At 38.4% G+C, this 23548-nt stretch overlaps 2 protein-coding genes across 3 annotated transcripts in view; one reads left to right on the top strand and one right to left on the bottom strand.

Moving 5' to 3' along the window:
- The window catches only part of phlpp2 (PH domain and leucine rich repeat protein phosphatase 2), a 36945-nt gene extending 20658 nt beyond the window's left edge, over positions 1–16287 (top strand). Inside the window, exons 7-19 of the mRNA XM_077564239.1 lie at positions 834–980; positions 1191–1421; positions 2737–2939; positions 3351–3411; positions 3508–3603; positions 5161–5316; positions 6681–6881; positions 7268–7430; positions 7510–7640; positions 7982–8092; positions 8595–8789; positions 8877–9108; positions 10014–16287. Of these exons, the coding sequence (XP_077420365.1) occupies positions 834–980; positions 1191–1421; positions 2737–2939; positions 3351–3411; positions 3508–3603; positions 5161–5316; positions 6681–6881; positions 7268–7430; positions 7510–7640; positions 7982–8092; positions 8595–8789; positions 8877–9108; positions 10014–11303 (3217 nt within the window). The 3' untranslated portion in view covers positions 11304–16287. The remainder of the gene's footprint in view (positions 1–833; positions 981–1190; positions 1422–2736; positions 2940–3350; positions 3412–3507; positions 3604–5160; positions 5317–6680; positions 6882–7267; positions 7431–7509; positions 7641–7981; positions 8093–8594; positions 8790–8876; positions 9109–10013) is intronic.
- A 257-nt stretch (positions 16288–16544) lies between these two features.
- marveld3 (MARVEL domain containing 3) lies at positions 16545–22856 on the bottom strand. 2 transcript variants are annotated; one of them, XM_077564241.1, is made up of 4 exons: positions 22738–22856; positions 21882–22105; positions 21465–21562; positions 16545–17554 (listed from the first exon to the last, which is right to left on the bottom strand). In XM_077564241.1, exons 2-4 carry the CDS (start codon positions 22097–22099, stop codon positions 16944–16946), a joined length of 927 nt encoding a protein of 308 aa, XP_077420367.1. In that variant the 5' UTR covers positions 22100–22105; positions 22738–22856; the 3' UTR covers positions 16545–16943. The 2 variants fall into 2 exon arrangements, with proteins under 2 accessions (XP_077420367.1, XP_077420368.1); XM_077564242.1 differs by having other exon boundaries at positions 21882–22125; positions 22738–22816.
- Between the last annotated feature and the right edge of the window lie 692 nt (positions 22857–23548).

Raw genomic sequence — 23548 nt, 5'->3', positions numbered from 1 at the left:
ATATTTTATGTATTTAATTTAGTGTTTAGGTAAGTATGGTGCTTAAGAAGTGCAGTCTACATGTTTACCAAGTTAAAGTGATAAAGCCCCAGAACCCCCCCCCCCCCCCATCCTATTCACTATACATATACTTATGACTTATGAATTTGTCGTAATTTAACAAAACTAATTGAAATAGAAAAATAAAGCTTCTCTTGGCTCATGTAACCTATTAGACAAAACATTTATGTATAGTAAATTTTATATTGTTTACTGCCATACAGATTAATTTATTGCTTGATTTTGTTTAAAAAAAAATGCATGGGAAGAGGACCCTGTAAAAATGATCGCATAGTCAATCACAACATTGAGGGGCGGACAAAAAAAAAATCACTTATTTTTCAAAATCGTTCTGCCCTAATTTAGCTATAAAATTACAATAACACAAGGGCTTCAAGCTACCTTTTGCTGACATTAGACATTATTTTGCTTAAAGTACAAATAAACGCTACTAAGAATTCATTTCTTCAGTTCAATAAGATTTCAAGTCTTTTATGAAAAATTGGATTTGAACAGACTATCAGTATATAAATCATGTAAAAAGTGTCTCAATTTGCTCCCAGAAAGCTTATTAAAATGTACATGATATCATGCCGGGCTTCCTTACACTCTAATTGCCACTTTTGATTCTTGGAACTGATGCACAATACAGAAACACTCACTGGACACTGGGGGGGAAAAAAGTCTCAATTGCACTTTCAGCCGTTTGTTGAACGACACAAACAGTCAAAACGCACAAATATAGAAGGAGAACTGTGATGTAACGGGGTTAATTCTGCTCTCTTGGTCTTTAGGTTCTCTCAGTTGAAGAGCTTGAACTTATCTCACAACCGTCTGGGTGTTTTTCCTGAATGCGTGTGTGAGATCCTCACCCTGGCGGAGCTTTGCCTCTCCTGCAACAATCTCCACACCGTACCCGTGCAGATCGGCAACCTGCAAAGGTGACACAAACACATGTACACAGCACAAAATTGGAGGCAGATGATGATTTGCTCATGAGTCAAATGGCTGCAGTATAACGCCAACAACTGGCTAGAAGGAATTACTCAATGTCATATTATTTATTTATTTTTGCTCTAAGTATCGGTGGCTGGTGTTGGCAGCCTTCACAAATATGTAATACCTTGAAATAAGGCCTTCCTGTCTTCCAGCCTCCAAACACTGTCCTTGGATGGAAACCATCTGATCTCCCTGCCCGCCGAGCTGGGTGAACTGTCCCAGCTCAGCAGTCTCGGCCTCTCCTTCAACGACTTCAATCACATCCCCGCAGTGCTGGAGCGACTGAGTGCCGTGGACAAGTTGTGCATGGCTGGGAACCAAGTGGTGTGTTTGGAGGTGTGTGCTCTGCTCAGCATGGGCCACCTGAAACACATCGACCTCAGGTAATAACCTCTTTGCATCTCTTCAGAACCAATACTAATCAGTCGGCTGATTTTTGTGGGCAAAAATTTTGATTCAAGAGCTCTGTTGTGGCTCGCTTCATAACGAATAGCGCTCACAGGAATATATTTTACTTAGTTTACTTCCGTACATTTTACTTGAAGAGACCGTGTGTTTGACAGTTAGTGCCACCTAGTGCTGAACTAATAGAATGCAATGATTTTTGAAGCACATGCTCTGTCAGGAGCTAGCCGGAGCGGCTAACAAGAGTGGCTGGCAAGAACGAGCTGGAGCGGCTAGCGAGAGAAGCTAGCAAAAGCTAGCGAGAGCAAAGCAGAGGCAGATAAGCAGTGGGAGCGACAACCACATGCAGGTCCCAGCTGTGGAAGTCCGGCTAAGCTCAACTGTTTTCTGCAGCTGAGATGTGATTGATTGTTACCTGAAACCTGAGCAACTGTGATGTCATTTTCACTAGACAACAAGTAGCAAAATGGCCGCCTTCTGATACTGATAAAAACTGCTGGATTTTGTTGCTTAACTCATATTCCACTAACACAATATTAACCAGAATACCGTATTTGGACTAGTGGGGCTGCATAGAACATATTATTGACAATATTTTTTGGGGAGGTTGACTTCCCCTTATAATCACTATGTTTTTATAAAGCACACTATTATAAATTGTTTTCGCCTTAAAAAACACATTAGAATTTTTGGGGGGAACAGATCGTTGTCATTTCCATTCATTTTAATGAGGAAATGTCAGAAAGATATACATCCTTATTCCTAACCCTCAGCAATATATTCATTCCAGTTTAAATTGATTGCCCTTTCTAATGATAGACTGACAGTTTGTTGAGAGTTATCAGATGTTTTATTCCCTCCTCACACCTCAGATCTCCTCTAACTGCCTGTTGAAAAATGGCCGTTCATTGATTTTTCTCTTCTTGCCCATATTTCCTCCTAACACCCGACCTGTGCCCCACCCTCGGCCGGCCGATAACTCAACCAGAGCGCTCGGATGGGATGTGTGTAAAATAATGAGCGAGTGTATTTACAAGGACAAAGTGCATCTGTGGTGAATTAGTGAGCAGGCAGCGCTCGGGAAAGAGCAGTTGTTTATTAACTGCTCACATGACATTTAGGAGAGAACCTCCCAAACGTCACTGGAGGTAATGTGAATAAAAACAAGCAGCAAAATAATGCTGTTGAGTTAGTCGGTAGGTCAATAAGCAATACATGGAACATCAACATCAGTAGTTGCAATGATTTTCCACTTCCAATTTAACCTGTAAATGCCTTTGCTGTGTCATGTAGGCTAAATGGACTACGCTGTGTGAAAAGCGAGAGTCCGGAGTCTGTGACCCAGTTGACCCACCTGGACCTGAGGGACAACTGTTTAGACTCACTGGACCTCACTTCCGTCTGCAGCCTGGAGACGCTCAACTGTCAGCGCAACCAGCTGAGGACGCTGACGGTCGGCGGCTTGGCGTTGCGCATGCTTCACGCCGGCAGCAACCGTGAGTCAGCGTGAAGATGGCTGCAGACTTGCTTTGCTAGCTTTGAAATTTGGCTAGCTCTATTAGTGGACAGTGACATCATCATTACTCATATAAATTAGTTGGACAGGGCAACGCATAAAGGCTGATTTTATTTTTTTTTTTAAATAAATAAAATAAATAAATAAAGAGAGAGCAATGATGATGACATGTCAAATCGGTAAAATTACCGAATGAACAATACTGAGCTCTAAAAAAAAAAAACAATAATAACAAAAAGGCTGAAATGCTACAAAATTAAAATAATAGACTGTTTGGACATTTGGAGCTCTGTAGGTGTACCTAATGTAGCGTCCAGTCAGTATATGTCTACTCTTGTTGAGCAAAAATCCGTGTGACTAAGTGCTGACTACTGCCTGCATCTGCCCACAGGCCTTAGCGCGGTCAGCGTTTACCAAGTCCCAAACCAACTGACACACTTGGATTTATCACAGTGAGTTGGACTGGCAGAAATGCGACCCATTGGTTATTTATTATATTTAACGTACTATACCAAGGTGAGCGTTTGTGTGTCTGTGTGTTGAGACAGGAACCTTCTGGAGCACCTACCTGATTGGGTGTGTGACTGCAGAAAAATGGAGATGCTGGATGTCACGCACAATCTCCTCGCTGAGCTTCCGTCCAGGTTAGATTAGCACGCAAGCAGGCGGAGAATATAAAAACACAGAACAGTCTGAGGGATTGGCACTTCCAACCTCCTGCGACTGTGAGGCAGTTGTGCTAACCGCGTCCGTCCTGGTGCTGCCCTCATTCACAAGTACAGTCGTCATCTTCTATGTAAAGCCAAGTTTCTATTTCCCAAGTGTGTTGGCATTAGTTACGTTAGCTATGTAAATAGTGTGACACCTTAGGAACATGACGCAATCTAAACAAAAGGGAGCAATGGAGGACATCCAAAATGTTTAATTTTTTTCATCTTGGCATGTGATTGTTGGCGACAACCATTTTATGCACTAATGAGCATAGTTTTGGTTTGAGTCTCTCTCTCTCTCTCTCTCTCTCTCTCTCTATATATATATATGCATTAACTCACAAAAAAAACGATGATTAAAAATTACGGGCAAAAGGCAGTTATTTAAAAACATTTTTTAATTAATCGCATGACTTCACTAGTTAACTCACGATTAATCACAAATTTTATATCTGTTCTAAATGTACAATAAAAAAATTCTAGGTTTTCATACTCTTGTTAACAAAAGTGGGAAAAAAATGTTAAACTAATAGAAATAGTTAGCATTTATTTTTGACGTTTATAGCCGTCAACGGCAGTGAATGAATTATTTTTTTTTAAAAAAAGGAAAGAAAAAATATATTTTTAATTTGGCGATTAAAGTTTTTAATCGTAATTAATCTCATGACTTCACTAGTTAACTCGCGATTAATCACAAGTGTCATATCTGTTCTAAATGTACAATAAAAAAAGTCTAGGTTTTCATACTCGTTAACAAAAGTGGAAAAAATGTGAAACTAATAGAAATAGTTCAAATTAATTTTTGACGTTTATAGCCGTCATTGGCAGTAAATGAGTTAACAAAGCAAAAATAGTATCGTTTTAGCACCATATTATGACATCTTCATGCCGAGGCATTACTGTATGAGGGAGTGAGTTGAGGAGCTCCATTTAAACAAAAGTAGCGTGCCGCTGCCATCTTGTGGAATCTTGGTACCAGATTGGTGCCAAGGCACTTTGTTGGAGCGAGTTGAGGAGCTTCATTTTGACAAAAACAGTGCTTTGCTGCCATCTAGTGCCATTTTCTTTCCAAGGCGCTACGTTTAAGGGATTAATTTAGACAAAAGTAGTGCTTTTCTGCCAAATTGTGGCATCTCGGTACCATTTTGGTGCTAAGGAGTTGAGGAGCTTCATTTAGACATAAGTAATACTTTTCTGCCACATGGCATTTTGGTGCCATGGCATTATGTTGAAGTGAGTTGAGGAGTTTCCTTTAGACAAAAGTAGTGCTTTGCTGCCATCTTGTGGCATCGTGGTGCCAAGACACAATGTAAGTGGAGGAACTTTAAGTAGTGCTTTCCAGTCATCTTGGTGTTAACTGCTTGGTTATGACTTTCCATTCTTATATATTGAAAATGAACAGTCTTTAATTAAGCTGCTAACTTTGCTGTCCAAACTGACTGGTAATTATTTTTTTGTCGTTGTAATCCACTGTTGCATGTGTTGTTTCAGGTTGCTCAACAGCCTGAGTTTGAGGAAGCTTCTAGCGGGGAACAATCGCTTGCAGAGATTGCCAGACCTGCTGGACCACATCCCACTGGAAGTTTTGGACCTCCAGCACAACAAGCTAGCGGAACTCCCAGAGAGTCTCTTCTTCAAGGCCTTAAAGTGAGTTCCACTAATCCGTCATCTTTTCATTTCATTTGTACCATATTTTTGGTTTGGTCTTCTTGGTTTGTTCCCAGCTTGGTGTACTCCGAGGTGACAACTAAAGTATTTATTTCTCATTGTTTGGCTCTTGTGTATGGAAGTGTCGCGGTGTAGATCGATGTACTGAACTGCAACGTGAGCTAGATTTAAACGGCTGTTTCCTGTGAGCTAAATCACTTAACACCCATTAGAGCTCTAATGGACTTTCGTGTTTCAAATGCTGAGACAGAATCATGGCGGATTCACTATGCATGACACGTTAGGAGTCGGACTAGTTCAGGGGCCAGCAACCTTTACTGTCAAAAGAGCCAGTTTGGGGCAAATACATAACAAAATATCTGTCTGGAGCCGCAAAACATTTGAAATTTGTGATGAGCAAAACAGTGTTTTTGTGTTAGTTTAATTTATTGAGGGACCAAGAGCTAATTGGAGCTACATCATAACAGAAAAATATGCAGCATCCAATACTTTGAGAATTTTTTTCTACCTCTTCGTCTTCCGTTTTTTTTTCATACATTTTTTTCTGCCTTTCTGGTAAATTTCTAACATTTTGGGAAAGTTTATGGACATATTATGGTAATTGTATGCCTCTCTCCTTCCTAATTTGGATATCGTATGACTATTTTTTTTTGCTATCAATTTTCTAACATTTTTGGCAATTTTGTGGACATTTTATGGTAAATTTTGAGATTTCTTCTTTTGTTTTTAGACATTTTATGGTTCATTTTTTAAAACATTTTCTTTCCAGCCTTTTTTAAATCAATTTTCTGACTTTTTTGTTGTTGCAATCTTGTAGACATGGTATGCTTGTTTTTGGACTTTTTTTTTTTCTTTTCGGGGGGGGGGGGGGGGGCGTTTTATAGTTACCGTACTTTTCACATTTTCATATTTTCTTTTCTGCCCTTTTTGTTCAATTCTCTGACATTTTTGGCAATTTCATGGACATTTTATAGTAATTTTCTGATTTTCCTCTTCCTTTTTGGACATTTTATGGTCACTTTGACATTTTAATTTTAAAAAACTTTTTCCATCTACTTTTTTGTCTCACTTTTTCTGACAACTCAAAAATTTGGACTCTGACAATTTTTGAATATTTAATTATTCATTAACAAAAAACTAAATCATTAATTCATTTAAAGAATATTTGATCTAAAAAATAAATATGTAAAACAATATTAATTACAAATTTTTTTTGGGGGGGGAGCCCCAGGTTACAGACCCCTGGACTAGTTTAAGCGAGAATATATATTTGTATTGTACAATTATACCTGGTGCCCAGAAAACTAATGAGCGCTGCATTTATTTCTTCCCCCCTTTCACAGTCTAAAACATTTAAACGTGTCAGCCAATAACCTGGAAAGTATTCCACCTAGTGGCCAATCAGATGACAGCCTAAGCACGCTGCAGGAACTCTACCTGACCAGGAACAACCTGAATGAAAACTGCGGTGCTCTGCTGGTAGGACACCACAACCTGAGGGTCCTGCACATGGCCTACAATCAGCTGCTCTCGTTCCCTGCCAGGTTTGTTTAATTTTAGACCTTATTTGTTGGTCACGTTGAACATTTAATTCAGCGATTCTTTCATGTACCACAAGAGGGAGCTAGCGTACCACATTTTGAGAATCACTGATCTAATGTGACCTGTTACTCATGTTCTGTTCTATTCTATTCCAAGTGTCTTAAATGAATCAACATCCATTGTCTGGACTTGTTTCACAAGTGATATTAAACAAAATAATAGGCTATTTACGCTACAGTATTTACTATAAGATGAAAATCAAAGAACAAACATCAGTCTATCTCAGACATTTTCATAGAAGCATCTTCTTAGGAAAGGAGTTGGCCCATGTTTGTAGTCTGCACTTTTACTTGTTTAGCTCAAGTTGGCCATGTTTGTTTGTCTTTAGTAAGCTAAGTAAGCTGGAGCTGCTGGAGGAGCTCAACCTAAGTGGCAACAAGCTGAAGAGCATCCCCTCCACGGTTTCCAGCTGCAAGAGACTGCATACCCTCATAGCGCACTCCAATCACATTAACGTCTTCCCGGAGATCCTCAACCTTCCTGAAATCAAGGTCAAACAGCTCGGAGTTTGCTTTTGTTTCTTTCTAGTGCGGCGTCGCGTGACAAGCAGGTCGTGTCGTGTATTTGCAGCTTGTGGATCTGAGCTGTAACGAGCTGACTGAGATCCAACTGCCTGAATCGCTGCCGCCCAGCCTCCAGGACTTGGATTTGACGGGCAACAGCAGCCTGATGCTGGAACACAAAACTCTTAATCTCTTCAGGTGAGTCTCCCACTGATGCACCTTGCCTGGGTTGGTTGAACATTTTCAAATAAATTTCCGAGGGAAAAAATAGATAATAATAATAAAAAAATGTAGTAAAGACTATTGCCTTAATTAATGAAGCTCCTCCCCCTCACTTCAACATAGTTGTTGGCACTAATATACCACAAGATGGCACCAAATTAATAATTTTCTATTAGACATGGCTTTGGCTAGAGTAAAAACAGAATTTTCCAGCAATTTTCTTTCACTTCTCTTGAGCGCCGTCATATCCAAAGCTTGTGTTGTCTTGGTGGTGAAATGATTACTAGACCCTTCTGTATTTTATCTCCTGTTTTAAGTCACATCACCACATTGAAGTTGGACCAAAAATCCACCGCAACGGGGGACTCGCAAAACGCCTCTGCTCCCTGGAGCCACGGGTACTCCGAAATGAGCGGTCAAAGGAATAAGTGAGCTTTTCAACTCATTACTTTTTTTTGTATGTCCGAAAATTATACTCTCCTGTACATAACAGCAGCAAATGAGTTCTGGTTTAATTTGAAGCTTAAGCTTATAACTACACAAAAGGTTTTTGTTCTTTGATTAAAAAAGCTTGCATTAAGAGAATCCTGTGTTGCATTGTGGTCAAAAGGTAGAATCCTGGTTGGTTTTTGTGCCTTTTGGTGCTGTAAACACATCATTAAATCAGTATCCTTGTTGTGGTGGATGTCACATGCTAATTAATGCAACACCGGATTGTAGTTAAGGTAAGCCATTTTAAACTCAAAATATTTTTTTTTCCATAGGTAATTTTTTTTTTTTAGAACCCCCAAAATATACTTTTTATCCAGAGTGACTTATATATGTTTTTTCTTCTTGATGATTGTAATCATTTGCAAATGATCTCTAACTTCTGGACCCTTTGGACAATAAAATCATTTTATTTTGCGTACACGTTTGAATTTACAACAGGTTGTGTGTGTCCATGCTGGCTATCGACCGCCTTGGAGACAGCGTAGAAGCGTGCTATGGTATTTTCGACGGCGACCGCAATGAGGAAGTGCCTCGGCTGCTGCAGTGCACCATGGGTGACGTCCTGTGCGAGGAAGTGCAACATTCCAGTATTGACAGTGTGTATATGAGCAATACATTCCTAACTTCACACAGGTTTGTGCCATTATACCAAAGTATTATCACTTTTTCTGAAGAGTTCATGTATCGGTGACCGTGGTTGTGTGTTTGACATCGGAACAGGAAACTAGGTACTGTTGGCCAGAAATTGGGTGCCTCTGCCTTGCTGTGTTATATCCACCATGAGTCTTCAGAGCCAGGAGGCTACCTCAGTGTGACAGTGGCCAACGTAGGGACCTGCCATGCGGTGTTGTGTCGGGATGGCCGACCTGTTCCACTCTCGAAGGTGTACAGCCTGGAGAACTGTACTGAGGAGATGGAGAGAGTTAAACTCAGCAAAGCCATCATTACTGAGGTAATTTTCCGATTATAGTGGGTAGGGTAATCAGTGGTGACTGCATTAGGCTGCTTACGGAGACTTCCGGTTTGGTTTGCCATTCAAACGGCCTAATTGGTGTATCTGGCATATTACAGAGTCCAAGGAAGAATATTTGAGTATTTATTTTATATCCTGCTTATATGTAGGAGCAAAAATGCCAAAATAAAACATATATAAATAAATAGAAACGAAAATAAAAACTGATTAAAAATATAATTCAAAAATTAAATACAAAAAAATATATACATGGAAATAAAAACAAAAATATATAGAAATGAATAAATAAAATAAATAAATAATGAGATTAAAAAATAAATACATTTTTTTTTATGGAAATAAATACAAAAATAAATGTGTAAATAGAATAAAATTTCAATCAATAAATAAAAATGCTGTGCTCTCATATTCCTTTCATGCTTATTTCATATTTATTTTTTAGTTCCATTTATATTATTTTTTTTGTATTTAATATTTGAATTATGTTTTTATATCCTGTTTATGTGGAGGACCAAAAATGCCATAATAAAACATAAAAAAATGAAAATAAAAACGGATAAAAAATATAAAAAAAACGAGATTAAAAAATAAACACAAAAGTAAATATGAAAATAAATGCAAAAAATAAATGTATAAATAGAATTAAATATCAATCAATAAATAAAAACGCTGTGCTCCCGTAAGTATTTATGTCATGCTTATTTCATATTTATTTATTTTTCATTTATATAATTTTTTTAATTAATTTTTTTATTATATTTTTATATCCTTTTTTATTTTCACTTTTATTTATAAATGTATTTTTATTTTGGCATTTTTGGTCCTCCAAACGTTTCATCTACCATTCATATCTGCCTTACCCCGAGGAATTTTCTGTTTTCTAGGATAACAAAGTGAGCGGTGTGACATGCTGCTCCCGTCTGCTGGGCTGCTCTTATCTGTCTCCCTGGGTGCTTCCGAAGCCCTGGGTGCACACCGAGCCGCTCTCATCCCACGATGACTTCTTAATCCTGGGGAATCGTGCGCTGTTTGAGCGCGTATCCTACCAGGAAGCTGTGTGCACAGTTCAGGCCGTGCGGGATCCGCGGGCCGCCGCCAAGAAGCTTTGCACGCTGGCCCAGAGCTACGGCTGCAAAGACAACATTGGGGCTGTGGTCGTGGCCTTGAACATTGCCGAAGACAGCTGTACCTGCGAGCCAGCCGTCTACACCACAGAACCCCGGGGTCTCCCTCCCGTCCCCTTGGCTGTATCTATGACGCCAGCCCCAAGTGACACGGCAACATTGTCATCCACTAGCGGGGTGGTCTCCGAGTTCAACAGCGAGACGTCGGCATCGGAAGTGGGCAGCGAGGCGGGCTCCACCGCCTCCGATGAGCATCCAACCTCAGGAGCCGCGCCGCGCCCTGAGAGACGTTGTAGCCTGCACCCCGGTACGACTCTGTGTGGTATCATGGTCCCAAGTTCGGTGGGGTTAGGGAGCCATGTGGGCCTGTTCCAGCGGCAACCTTCCTGCGCTACATTCTCCAGCAACCACTCTGACAACGGTTTGGACAGCGACGATGAGACCCCGCTGGAGGGCGTCATCTCAAACGGCAGCAAGTTAGAAGTGGAGGTGGACATTCACTGCTGCGCTTTTCAACTGCGGTCAGGGGCCCCTGAGAGTCTGAAGGACACAGACTTTGAAAAGCGAGGGTCTCATTACCCAAATGGCAAGATGCGCAGACAGAACAGCGTGGTGGTCTCGGCGACAAACGGCTGCCTGCTAGCTGTTTGCGGAAGAGAGATCTCGGACCTGAAGAAATCACCTTCGACTTCGTGCCTGTTTGGGAAGAAGCTGTCCAACGGCTCTGTGGTGGCCCCCGAGGACAGTCATAATCTCATCGAGGTGGCACTGGAGGCACCAAAAAAGAAGTCTGGGTATTTCACTGCCCCGGCACAGCAGGACCCCGAAGACCAACTGATTGTGCCTCCTTGTCTGGAGCACGAAGTGAGGGAGCAGCTAAAAGGCCAGAGCCCTCTTGTCTCAGCCCCTCCCACATCCTCCACACCCCCTTCCTTAAAAGACGCGTGTTGCGATCAATCACAACCTCCCGCTTCCTTTACCCCGAGCCAGGTGCCAGGTCCTGGAGCGACCCCAATCGTAAAGCCTGAGGTCTATGATACTGCCCTGTAAAAGGGGGAACATAGCACAACTTGGCTGCCATGCTGTTATTGTGCCATCACAATACACAGCAAAATCAGCAGTGTCAATTTAACGGCTACAGAGTTAAATTGAAACACTTCCAAAGTGTCTATATTGGTCCACACTACATATACAGTAGTTAAAATAGCATGTTTGAAAAATGTAAAAAAAAAAATATTACACTACACTAGTGTTAAAACATTGCTTTCATTAACACTAGAAATGTTAATATTAACTAAATATTTAACTCTGGTAAACAGAGGTGGCAAATCCAGGTCCAGAAAGTAAAAACCATGCCACAGTTTGGCTTTAGCCCCTGAGGCTAGCTAGCTCCCGAGCAGGTAAACAATCACCATGGGAGCTAGCTAGGGAGCTAGCTAGAGAGCACCTGGGGATAAAACCAAACTGTGGCATGGTTTTACTTTCTGGACTTGGATTTGCCACCTTTGCTGGTAAAGAGTAAAAAAAAAAAATTGCAACAATGTCAAATTAAACTCTTTCCCCCACAATGTAGAGTGTAAAGTCAACACTGACCAATGTTAACGAGTGATACATTTCAACTACCATCAGAGTTGTTTTAAGTATCTCAATTATCTCAATATAAAAAAAAAAAACATTTTCAAGTGTTGTTTTAACTATATTTAGTGTGGGCCAATATAGGGACTTTTGAAGCGTTCAATGTAACTCTGTAGGTGTTGAATTAACATAGCCGACTTTGCTGTTTAGAGGCGATGTGTCCACTGAGGAATTATTGTGAGATTCAACGGCAATTTCTCTTTGCAACATGCAAACAAAACTCTTTGTGACTCGAGCCGGAAACTGCAAAGTTTATCCAATTCTTGGAAAATCTCACTTTGGAACTACGCAGGACTTTGCTCAGTGCGCGTCATATTCTTCTAGTAAAAGTGCCTACTGCAAACGACTCAGCCTCAGAGTCCCCAGGCTACACGGCTGTTTTAGAGTAGAGCTTCTTACTTACACCGGAAGGAAGGACAATATGGCTGACAGCTATTCCTCTTCCGACTGTAGCTTATAAAAGGAAACATACATTATTCAGTCTCACATAGCCCTTCAAACTTCAGTTCACCGCCATCCGGTTTTGGAACGGGAGACGCTGATCTGGTTTGTGTTTCCATTGTGGGATTATGATGGCTGATCGTGTGGTTTGCCAAAGCTCAAGATGAGTCCTGATTGCACCTTCTCAACCCAGGGCTGTCTACACTTTTTACACCTTGGACCACATACTGAAAAAGTGAAATATGAGGGGGCCGCTTTGATATTCTCCACCTTTTGTTTTTTAAACATTTTAAAATCAATCCAATGTAGGTTAACTCGTTCACTGCCATTGACGCCTATAAACGTCAAAAATTCATTTGAACTATTTCTATTAGTTTAACATTTTTTCCACTTTTGTTAACAAGAGTATGAAAACCTATATATTTTTTGAAATAATCTGTATTTTTTTGAAAATATTATTAAAAATTAAGAGCATCAGGCAATATTTTGTTATTGTAATTAATCGCATGACTTCAATAGTTAACTCACGATTAACCACAAATTTTATATCTGTTCTAAATGTACAATCATTTTTTTCTAGGTTTTCATACTCTTTATAACAAAAGTGGATTTTTTTTAAAAATAGAAATACAGTAGTTCAAATGATTTTTGACGTCTATAGCCGTCAATGGCAGTGAATGATCAGTTAAGCCTCAAACATGTTTCAGCATTGTGTTATAGGTGACAGCAAATATTATTAGGCTTACTTTAATTATTATTAACAGTGTGGTAATTTTGGCTGCTCTAACCTATGGACTTGGATTCCCGAATCCAGCATTGAGCATTTTTACCCTTTACTAGGGCCGTAGTATTTCTTGCTTGTGAGCCAGAGTTTGTGTCACTCTTCACTGAAATACAAACATTTAGCCTCAGAATGAATGACAAGAGAGTCACGGAAACCGTCAAGCATCTGACAATATCACTTATTTTAAATTACGTAGCTATTCTTGACTTATTTTCAAATTTAGCAACTTCTTCAATGTTATGTCCAAGACAAATTCCTACCCACTTATAATGTGAGCACATCATGCCAAAAATTGCTGCACGTTGTGATATATATAAACATATAGTATTTGTTAATAGATTTTAACCTTTAAAAAAAGAGGGAATGGATTTTCAAAAAATAATTATTTTTTAAAAAAGTCTGAAATAAGTGAATTCTATATAATATAATAATGATAACTAGTGTATGTGCTGATATCAAGATTGAAATGTTAATATTCCGAGCAATGCACTGTGAATAGATGTGATGAAGTCAAGCTGACAAGCCATCACATTCTATGATGTTATGTGATCCAATCTCGATTTAGAGTATGAAAAGACTAAACAGAAAAAGGATAAATAAAGTCAATTATTGTTGTTTGACATAAATTTCAGTCAAAAATGTTTTCAATTTTGAAGCACATTTCCAGTGCTTTATTTGCTGTGTGCTTTGCAGCATCTCAGCTAATGAGAAATGGTAAATAAGACAAAAAGTCAGTGTCTGATAATGCCAATACTTCCTTTTTTTTTTTTTCCCACAGCTACATTATTTTAATTGCGAGGTGTTATAATGGAGGCCAACGACTCTTGGCTCCTCGTGCCAATAGAGAAAGCGTACGTTCAGAAGACCAAAGTCAGGTAATTGCACATGCCAATTAGACGTATTATTTTGGCATCGTGTTGCAGTTGTGACATTCCATAGTTTGACTTTCCACATTCCCTGTCAGCCTTAAAGCATTGCCGCTCACTAGTTGTTAAGGAAGAAGAGCCATCGGTTGAATCCCGCTCATGTCGAGTTTATTGTCTCTGAAGCCTTAATTGTCTTTCTCTTGTTACTTGTCATCTTCATGGATTCAACACCAATTACTAAAGCACTTTGTACTGAGTTTAGTATGTGAGATTGTGACCTACTTTGTGTGCTTGCGTTATTGTGAGATCATGTACCCTATACAGAAAAGTGCTGAGAGCCCTTTATTTCCTTACAGTTTGCCTCCAGTAATCATTTTTAGCATACGATTCATAAGCTAGCATGAATTGCAAAGCGACATCTTTCAATATAAGGAAATATACTTAAAAGCACTGCACATGAAAATGATGAATAAAATGTGAAATAAAATGAAGAGGCACCGTTTGTATTATGTGAACTAAAAAGACAATTGCTGGAATTATTGAAGGACAACATGCAACATCCTGATTATAAATATTGAGACATTGTGCAAATAATAAATGAATGACAACTCATAAGCTTTGAGGACAGATGTGTGGCCTCTAGAGAGCGTTGTTTGTGGCTGCTGAACAGCAAGCATAAAGTCAGCTCTGTAAAAAAAAAAAAAAAAAACCTTCTTTTTTTTTTTTTTTTTAGCTGATGACGATCAGCGGAAAAATACGCAATCAGATTGGGACAACTCGAACAACAACATATTTGTGGCACATTTTCAGACAGCCGCAGTCAACATAAAGACAATAAGCAGCTTCTCATTGTTTACATGGGTCAAAAATAACCCAACTATGGATCAAAAATTGACCAATCCATTTTATGGGTCAATTTGAGTCAACTTTCTCGGTTGTTTTATATAAAATGATCACATTTTTTGACCCAAGTAAAGGATCTGACCAATATTAATGAGTTGTTTTACACTAAAAGACACATTTCTTGACTCAAAGTTGGGTCAAATTCACCCAAGTATAGGATTGGTCCATTTTTTTTTTACCCAAAATGGGTTATTTTTGACCCAACTGTTTTTTTTAGAGTGTAGTGTAGTGGGTATAAAAAGTCTACACACCCCTCTTCAAATGCCAGGGCTGTGTAGACTTTTTATGTCCACTATATAATCATTTTTGCAGCACCTAAACTTACTTTAATTATTCTGTGAGTCTGACTAATAAATTGAACTAGATGAATGCGGTTGCTGTTTGTTCCTCATTCAATTCCTGGTCAGCATTGTACAACCACAAATTTTCTGCTCATAAAAAAAAATAAAAAAATCACATTCTTGTTCAACATTGTGACTATAAAAATTCTCTCTGTCCGCTACATGTTCATCCAACGTATTTGTACAATATAAAATGCCAAGTGCATGTGTAGTTACAGAATGAGGAGGCACAGGGTAGTGGGGTACAGTCCAGTGCATTACTGACAATATTCCCTTTAATTCTTTAGCGGAGCGGGTCCAGTAGTGTTCTTATTATGCCCATGTTGCATTATAAAAGAAACCCATGCATTGACTTCATTCTGCTGTTGCAAAGTGTATGTTTGTGTGTAAAATGAAAGCACATACAGTCGATGTGCAGTAAGCGTATGCATGTTGTTGTGAATATTGTGAATGGAAATGATCCAAGACGCTGCAGTTGTTGATCATGTGACCAAAGTAGCCATTGCTCAGTCTCCAGATTTCTTTATGTGCATTATTTTCTAGAAAGGCCTGAATATTATTTTTATTTTTGTACTTTGTTGCAAATGAATATTGCCCTCTACACTCTGGAATTTCAAACGATAGGGTCTCATTCTAGTACTGGATGACACTCAATATAACTAATGTTGACAGCATGCCCCCAGTATCAACATAAAATATATGGATATGTATAAACAAGTAGATCATATCTAAAAAATTTATGTTTGTATTCTGCTGCTGTTTGTTCATTTTAGGAAAGTGATAATGAGAGACATGAGAGGTCGTCGATTTATTTAAAAATACTGCTAAGAAGCAATAAAAATGTTTACTTTTTTGGGGGGGTGTGGGGGTCTGGCTTTCCAAACATTTAATGATCATTTTACACTAACATGTTTTTTTTCTTTCATTTTGACATTTGTATTACATTCCTAAATGTAATTGGCTATTGTCAGCATTTGTGAAGAAGGGTCCATTTCAAGTTGTCCACATAACTGTGCAGAAAATAAACCCTTTACAAAATAAAAAAGGATGCTCGTTCCATGTTTAGGTTAAAAGTTGAATACAGTACATCTGCCATCTGTTGGTGGAACACAGAATGACAGCCTGAACCAATAGGATTATTATAAGGGGCAATATGTGTAGTAAAGCAAATTCTTACCTTCTCAAAAAGAGTATGGTTATTTTATGAAGGTGATATTTGTCATCTCATTAGTTAGTAACAGATAATGCGAAATGTAGTCAACCATTGATTACTTTGACTACTTGAGACACTAAATGTCTCCCCACAAGAAATTAATTTACATTTATAGGTTCATAGCAGTTTAATATATAAACAGTAGTACACAATATACATGTACTGTATGTAAATAGAAACCAAATATACTAAGATAACTAAAAAGGCCCACAACAAAATAACAGACTATGGTGTTCCCCTGCATTTTTGCTACTCTGCTCAAGCCACAGCTAATGTAAAAGTATTGATTTGGCGCCAATTTGTGACATATTGGTGCCAAGAAACTACAGTGATGCATTGAGACACAAAATTCAGGTCAAGTCGGCAACATTGTATTTGTGGCGGGGCTTTGTCACTATCTAACGTAAATAGTTGTGGAACACTGTAAATAGTAGTTTAAAGTGTATAAAAAGTTCACATATTCAGTAAAAGCTAATGTAGATTCCAATACAGTCTGACATTTTCTCCTCAAAAGTGATCATCCGGATTGGCCTTTTGCTTCTTCATCTCCCGCACGGTGCGGAAAGCTCTGACGGCCAACACGGCGCCGATGATGAACACGAAGACGGCCAGCACGCCAAAGAGACCCCCGGCGATGTCCGCGCCGTGAAACTGACACTCGAAGCCCTTGTGACCTTTGCTCTTGTACATGCGCTCCCTCTCCTGGCAGATGGGGTTGTTGTAGTTTTCCTGCACTTTAATGAAGAAGGCGGCCAGTGCTGCGATGTAGCCCAAACCGATGAGAAGGTTGATCAGAGCTTCTGCCAGTAGCACGGGCGGGTAGCGGTAAGGCACTCGGAAAATACCCAAAGCCAGCATGGCCAGGGCGTAGATCATGACTATCCCGCCGAACGCCATGGCGAGGGCGTACGGAGGCCTCTTGAGCTCATTGAACAGCTGGTCCAGCTCCTTCACGCGTTCCGCTTCGGCGCCTTGGAAGGCACCGGCTCCGCCGAAATGATAGTGGTAGATGCCGCCCAGGCTGGCCAGGTCGCGGTAGCCGCCGTTGTTGCTGTGTGGCACGCCGGTGCAGATGATGAGCAGAAGATTTACAAACACCTCCATCAGCTGGCAAAGGCCTGGAACAGACATGAGAAGCAAAACTGCGCTTGGCAAGGCAAAAAAAAAAAAAAAAAGGAATAAAATTACGTGAAATTAGGTCGCTAACCTGAGCTCACAAGAGCTAACACTACACTCTCATTTGCCGACTCCCACATCACTCACCAGGTCAAGGCCCAACTTTTAAAGCTGTAAACGCTCAAATTCACACTTTTTTTAATTTTATTTCAATATTTATGGAATATTCTAGTGTGGAAGAAGAGGAGACGGACGACAATAATACCAGCACCCAACAGGCACATTTTATTGTTTAGTAACGCAACATCAATTTTTATCGGACTACTCAATAATCAGAATAATTGATTCTGGCATGCCATCTCCCGCCAACAAAAAAACAGAAGTATGAAGCCTTCTATTGTAATACGCTTTGTGAGCAGGAAACAGAAATTGGATTTGTTAAAGCAAGGGAAAAAGCTGAGAGGGAAAAATGTCTATCTTGATGATCATCTGACAAAGAAAAATGCTGACATCGCCAGACAAGCGAGAATCATAAAAAAAAAACAAGGTTTGCTAGAGTCAATATGGACATACACAACTGTAAAGTATTCATCAAGTTGAATGGACCGCCAGAGGAGGCCAAAATACTGTCCATAAAAGAGATCACAGAGCTGGAAAAGTATCAAAGAAACCAAAACAGCGATTAGTAGGAAAATATGACTAGTGACTGTAAGGATCAGCATTACAACAAGGACTAACTCACAGTATTATGGACACATATTATAAACTGTCAAATCTACGACATGGAAACCGATTTTGTACGTAACATATTTGCAGAAGGCGAATGTAATTATTACTCAACAAACCAGTTTATTACAATGATAGAGGATATGGCATCTGACAATGCATTCTCCATCTACACTTCAATTGTCCAAGTCGAAACCATAAAACATCTATAATCAAAGAGTTTCTAAGTGAACTAGCACAAAAATCTAAAGTGATTGCTATGACGGCAAACATGGTTAACTCTTTTATTGCCAAACGTTATCCAAAAAAAACAACACCAACAGTGCCAGCCAATTTTGAGCATTTTCACTCATCTTTCAAGGCAAACAGAATATTGTGTGCTATGGCTACATAAACATGGATACCCTATGAAAGATTGGATTCCATTCTTTCATTAGAAAAAAAAGTATATTTCTAACTTTTTCCGTTCTTTAGTAATCACCATTTGAAAATAGGTAATTTGAGTGACATAAGCGAAAAAATAAAAAATAAAGAGAAAACAACCTTTTTGTAAAAAGATACATTTTGAGCGCAACAGAGACTTTGACACTAATATTTTTTGTTTAGTGACACTCTGAATTAGATTTAATGTAACAAAGGCTTTAAACATCTTTGAAAACATTCAATTTAATCAGATTCGTCATGTTCCATTGTAATTTGATACACCGGGAGCCCATTGAAAAGAGATACTATGCTGCCATCTTCTGGCCATAGTTAGTGGGTGTTTCGTATAAATAAACGGCTTAAATAATGCCTATAATTCTTTCATGACCACACTCATACATTCATATAATAAATATTGTAAAAAGATTACAATCCTACTCATAATCCTTGGATGACAAATGGGTTGAAAAATGCTTGTAAGAAAAATGATCTTCTATATTTCTCAAACATAGAAGCAGAATCTATGTTAAAAAAAATATAAAAACAAACTTGTAACAGGGTTAATAACAGGAATTTTTCCAGAGCAAATGAAAATAGCTAAAGTAGTCCCACTCTTCAAAAAAGGAAATAAGAATGATTTTTTAAATTACAGACACATATCTCTACTCACACAGCTTTCTAAAATATTGGAAAAATTGTATGCGATAAGATTAAATAAATCCATAGACAAGCATACAATTTTAAGTAATAGCCAATATGGGGTTCGTTCCAATCACTCAATTACCAGGGCATTAATGGAGTTAACTGAAGAAATTTGCACAGCCATGGATAAAAAAACATGTTTTAGTAAGCGTTTTTGTAGATTTACAAAAAGCATTTGCCACCTTAGTTTATGAAATATTATTGCATAAGTTGTTTAAATATGGTATAAGGGGTGTCGCACATCAATGGGTTGCCAGTTATTTAAAAAACTGAAAACAATATGTTGAATTCAATAGTAGGCAATCAAAACACGTATGTTATGTAACTCGTAGGGTGCCCCAGGGATCAATTCTGGGGCCAGTACTTTTTCTTCTTTTTGTGAATGATATGACAACCACTTCGAAATTGGTCAAATGTATTTTGTTTGCAGATGACACCACTTTATTTTATGCTGGGAAATATATATATATAATGTATTACAAGTAATCGAGAAAGAGTTTAAGAATATTATGAAGTGGTTCAATGCTAACAGACGATCTATAAATATTAGTCAAACCAGATTTATGATTTTCAGTTGTAGAAATATAGATGTCGAAGCAACACTGACTGTGCAAGGCATTGAAATAGAAAGGACTAATGAATTTAAGTTTCTAGATATCATTATTGATGAACATTTAACATGGAAAGCGCATGTAGAATAGGTCAAATCTAAGGTGCCACAAACCGTAGCCGTGTTACACAAGGTTAAAGAATCATTGAACAAGAATGCTTTGTTATTGTTATATAATTCCTTGATTGTTCCATACCTGACCTATTGCATTGAAGTGTGGGGGTGTGCAGCCAAAACCAACACTGAATCCATCTTTCTTTTACAGAAACGTGCTATTCGTGTTGTTTGCGGTTGTGGATACAGAGACCACACTAATCCATTATTTATACCACCAAAAACTTTAAAATTGAGTGAATTGATGGCGTTTAACCGCCTTAATATATTGTACAAAGCCCATCATGACTGCGATTGGCTGGCAACCAGTTCAGGGTGTACCCCGCCTACTGCCCGAAGCCAGCTGGGATAGGCTCCAGCAGCCCCCGCGACCCTTGTGAGGACAAGCGGTTAAGAAAATGGATGGATGGAAGCCCATCATGAAATTTATAAAAAGGGAAAGTGAGTACAAATTAAGAGGAACAAAACAAAAAGGACGATGTATTTCAACTCAAGGTGTCTGTGGAACAATCTGGATTGTAAAACTAAATCTTCCCAGTCTATTTGTATTTTTCGTATATTGCAAAATATAGCACAAGGACACGCAGTTGAATTATTTTGTAGAATTGTTATACTGAAAGCGTCTTGACCGCTCGCTGTCATTCAGTTTGTGTTTTTTTCTTTTTTTTGTGTTGATCAGGGGCAGACAAAACAAGTTTGACTTCTTTCTGTCCCCTTTTATTTCTTGTACTCAACTTTGAATTTCAATATTGCTTTATATAGTTTTTTTTCTTTTACAAATGAATGAAATAAATTGATTTGAATTATAAAAAAATATTTGATAGCTGCAGCCATACTTCCCATAGAACATATGGAATCCATTGTGTTATATTACAACCTTTTTGATTGATTACAGTATATTAAATTGTTTCTATCAAAATTGTAAACACAACATTCCTTAATGTCAGCATGAAAAAAAAAGTTTATTAGGTTTGTTACAATTTTTTAAATAAATAAATCACATGATCATAACTTGAATGATTTCCTCACTAAATGTGGATTTTTTTTTCATTAAAAAAAAAAGTTTTGGAATTGCATATCGTTGAATTTTATTCCAATCTTATTTCCAATATTTGTAATTTTTAGCTTGAACGCATTTGAATGGTACAAAACTTGTACACAGATTTTTTATATTTTTTTATGTGAATAGCGGAAGTCCATTGTCTTCCATTTTGGAATACGTGTGTAACATAAAATGTATAAAGGAAAACTTTCCAGTTAAAGTGCAAGCCAAGCCCATGCTACAAAACCAAGAAAGCATGCGGCGACATTGTTTTCCGTCACACAACACAACCTACCTCGGCTGGTGAGGATGTACCGGAGATTGTAAAGAGCTTCTCTGGGTTGTCGCTCATGATATTCATCCTCAGAGTAATACACTGAAGGCTGTCCATACCTGTAAAGGATAAACAAGGATTACATTTAGCCACACATTTGGGTTATGTGCGCAACATGACGACGGGCAATACAACTTTTTTCATTGTTTTATAATTAGCATAGAGTTTTGTGTCTAAAATTCTCACATTCTTCCACTATGCAGTTATATTCACTATCTAGATTGTTGTAGAATTGACCTTTTTTCATTTAAATTATTCGATTGGGCTTTTCAGGCCTAGTGCAAAGGGTACGAATCATTTTCCAACTTTACTGTATTTACTGAGTTATGATGGGCCATTTGCTTGACAGGCCGTGTGCTACTGTATATGGTTGCTTACGGTGCTGAAGGTCCTTGGTCTCTGAAAGCAGGTTGAGAGATACTTGTCATGTCTCTCTGTCTGGGTCTTCTATCACCAGGAGAGCCTCTCTCGCCAGAGCCTCTGGACTTTTCTTTGTGATCTCTGTTGCCATACTTATGAGGGGAATCTTTGTCCCTGCTCTTGTAATGATCTGCGTACGCATCACTCCTCGAGTGGTGTCCACCCCTTTCTGGCATCTCCAACTGAGGACATATAGCACGTTCTAATGCAGAAATTATTAAGCAAAGTATCTGTTTGAATAGTTGAAACAAGACATTTAATGAAGATGAATAGCTGGTTGACTGCTTGTGATGAAATGTCATACAGTGGAGGGGAAAACTTTATTACAAGTTCTATTAATGACATTATAAAATTCTACCAGTTAACATCTAATGCTTCACTAGAAATACGAGTAGTGTGCACATGTCAGCTAGTGCACAGATTTGTCCTACTAGCACTACTTACTACAAGTACGCTTAATTGTCTTACTAGTTACGACAAACAGCGTACGGATATGAACCAAGATGGAATCAAAACTCATTCAGCTTTCCAACATAACGAATCTTATTGCGTTTGTGAATAAAGTACTGCAATTCGCTCTCCTATTTGATCCCTTATATTGTGCATGTGTACACGAATTAATGAGTTAGAATTGTGTATAAAATAAATAAATATACAAATGAACACAAGTAGCATGAGCCTATTAGACTCTTACTCAGTCATTTCAGGTGAACATTTAGTCATGTTGTTCATGACTTTCCATAAAGCTCAACGAGTCAGATTAGTGCCCAGTGTCCCCTTAAGTAACATAAAGCTCAGTGTAAACGTCCCCTACCTTTGTTTGTGTACAAAGTAAGTTTTAGGCGGTGTCCCTTTTCGCCTACACGCAACAAAAACAACACGCTTAAGAGGTGTCACTTACTTCCGGATTCGACGGCTCACCTGTGGTGCGCCACGCCCACTGCTCCTCTATCTCCAATGTACGTACAAATTAAATTACACGTAAATGTTTCTCAGTTTGTGTTGTACTTAAGTATTAAAGAGGCTTTGTGGATACTAAAAAAAAACAGAAATACTTCAAATTACTTCGCTCATATGATGGAGCCAAAAGCAGCTGTCTTCCGGTCTCGAAACAGTTATGTTGTAAAATTGTCCAAATAAATCTAATATATACATTTATTTATTAATAGCACGTTCGCAGTCATTAATGATAAGTGTTTAACGTTGCTAAACCATTTCAAGTACGGTGCACATGGTCAAGACATTGTGTAAAGTTCGCGGTTACATGATACTACAGTTACTTTAGTGCTTCCGCTTCCGACTCTCAAATGCCTTTGAAGTAATAATCAATTAAAAAAATAAAAATAAAATCGTTGCAGATTTGGATGATTACGGAGCCCAATTTAGGCACTGTTTCTTCTTTGTTAAACTTATATATATGGATTCTTTTTTTCATTTAAAAAAAGAAGTTCGGGATTTGCATATCCTTGGATTTTTATTCCAATCTTATTTTCAATATATATATATATATACATTGTGTTTGTGTTCAAATATTTGTTGCTTAAAGGGATTTTAACGCCACAACACTGATATTTGTCCAGAAACAATGCAAATCTATGGCGATTTGCATTGTTCCCTCACAATCA

This window comes from Vanacampus margaritifer, chromosome 4 (assembly GCF_051991255.1).
Source record: "Vanacampus margaritifer isolate UIUO_Vmar chromosome 4, RoL_Vmar_1.0, whole genome shotgun sequence".
In the NCBI taxonomy this organism is placed as follows: domain Eukaryota; kingdom Metazoa; phylum Chordata; class Actinopteri; order Syngnathiformes; family Syngnathidae; genus Vanacampus; species Vanacampus margaritifer.
Note: the sequence above shows the minus strand (reverse complement) of the source record. Positions and strands in the feature narration are given on the sequence as shown.

What these genes read in the sequence shown, in the direction of transcription:
- marveld3 (XM_077564241.1), bottom strand. Translation starts at nt 22,099, where the DNA reads ATGCCAGAAAGGGGTGGACACCACTCGAGGAGTGATGCGTACGCAGAT. An exon ending in GACCAAGGACCTTCAGCACC is followed by an intron (nt 21,563 to 21,881) that starts GTAAGCAACCAT and finishes TATCCTTTACAG; the next exon opens with GTATGGACAGCCTTCAGTGT. An exon ending in GTACATCCTCACCAGCCGAG is followed by an intron (nt 17,555 to 21,464) that starts GTAGGTTGTGTT and finishes TGTCTGTTCCAG; the next exon opens with GCCTTTGCCAGCTGATGGAG.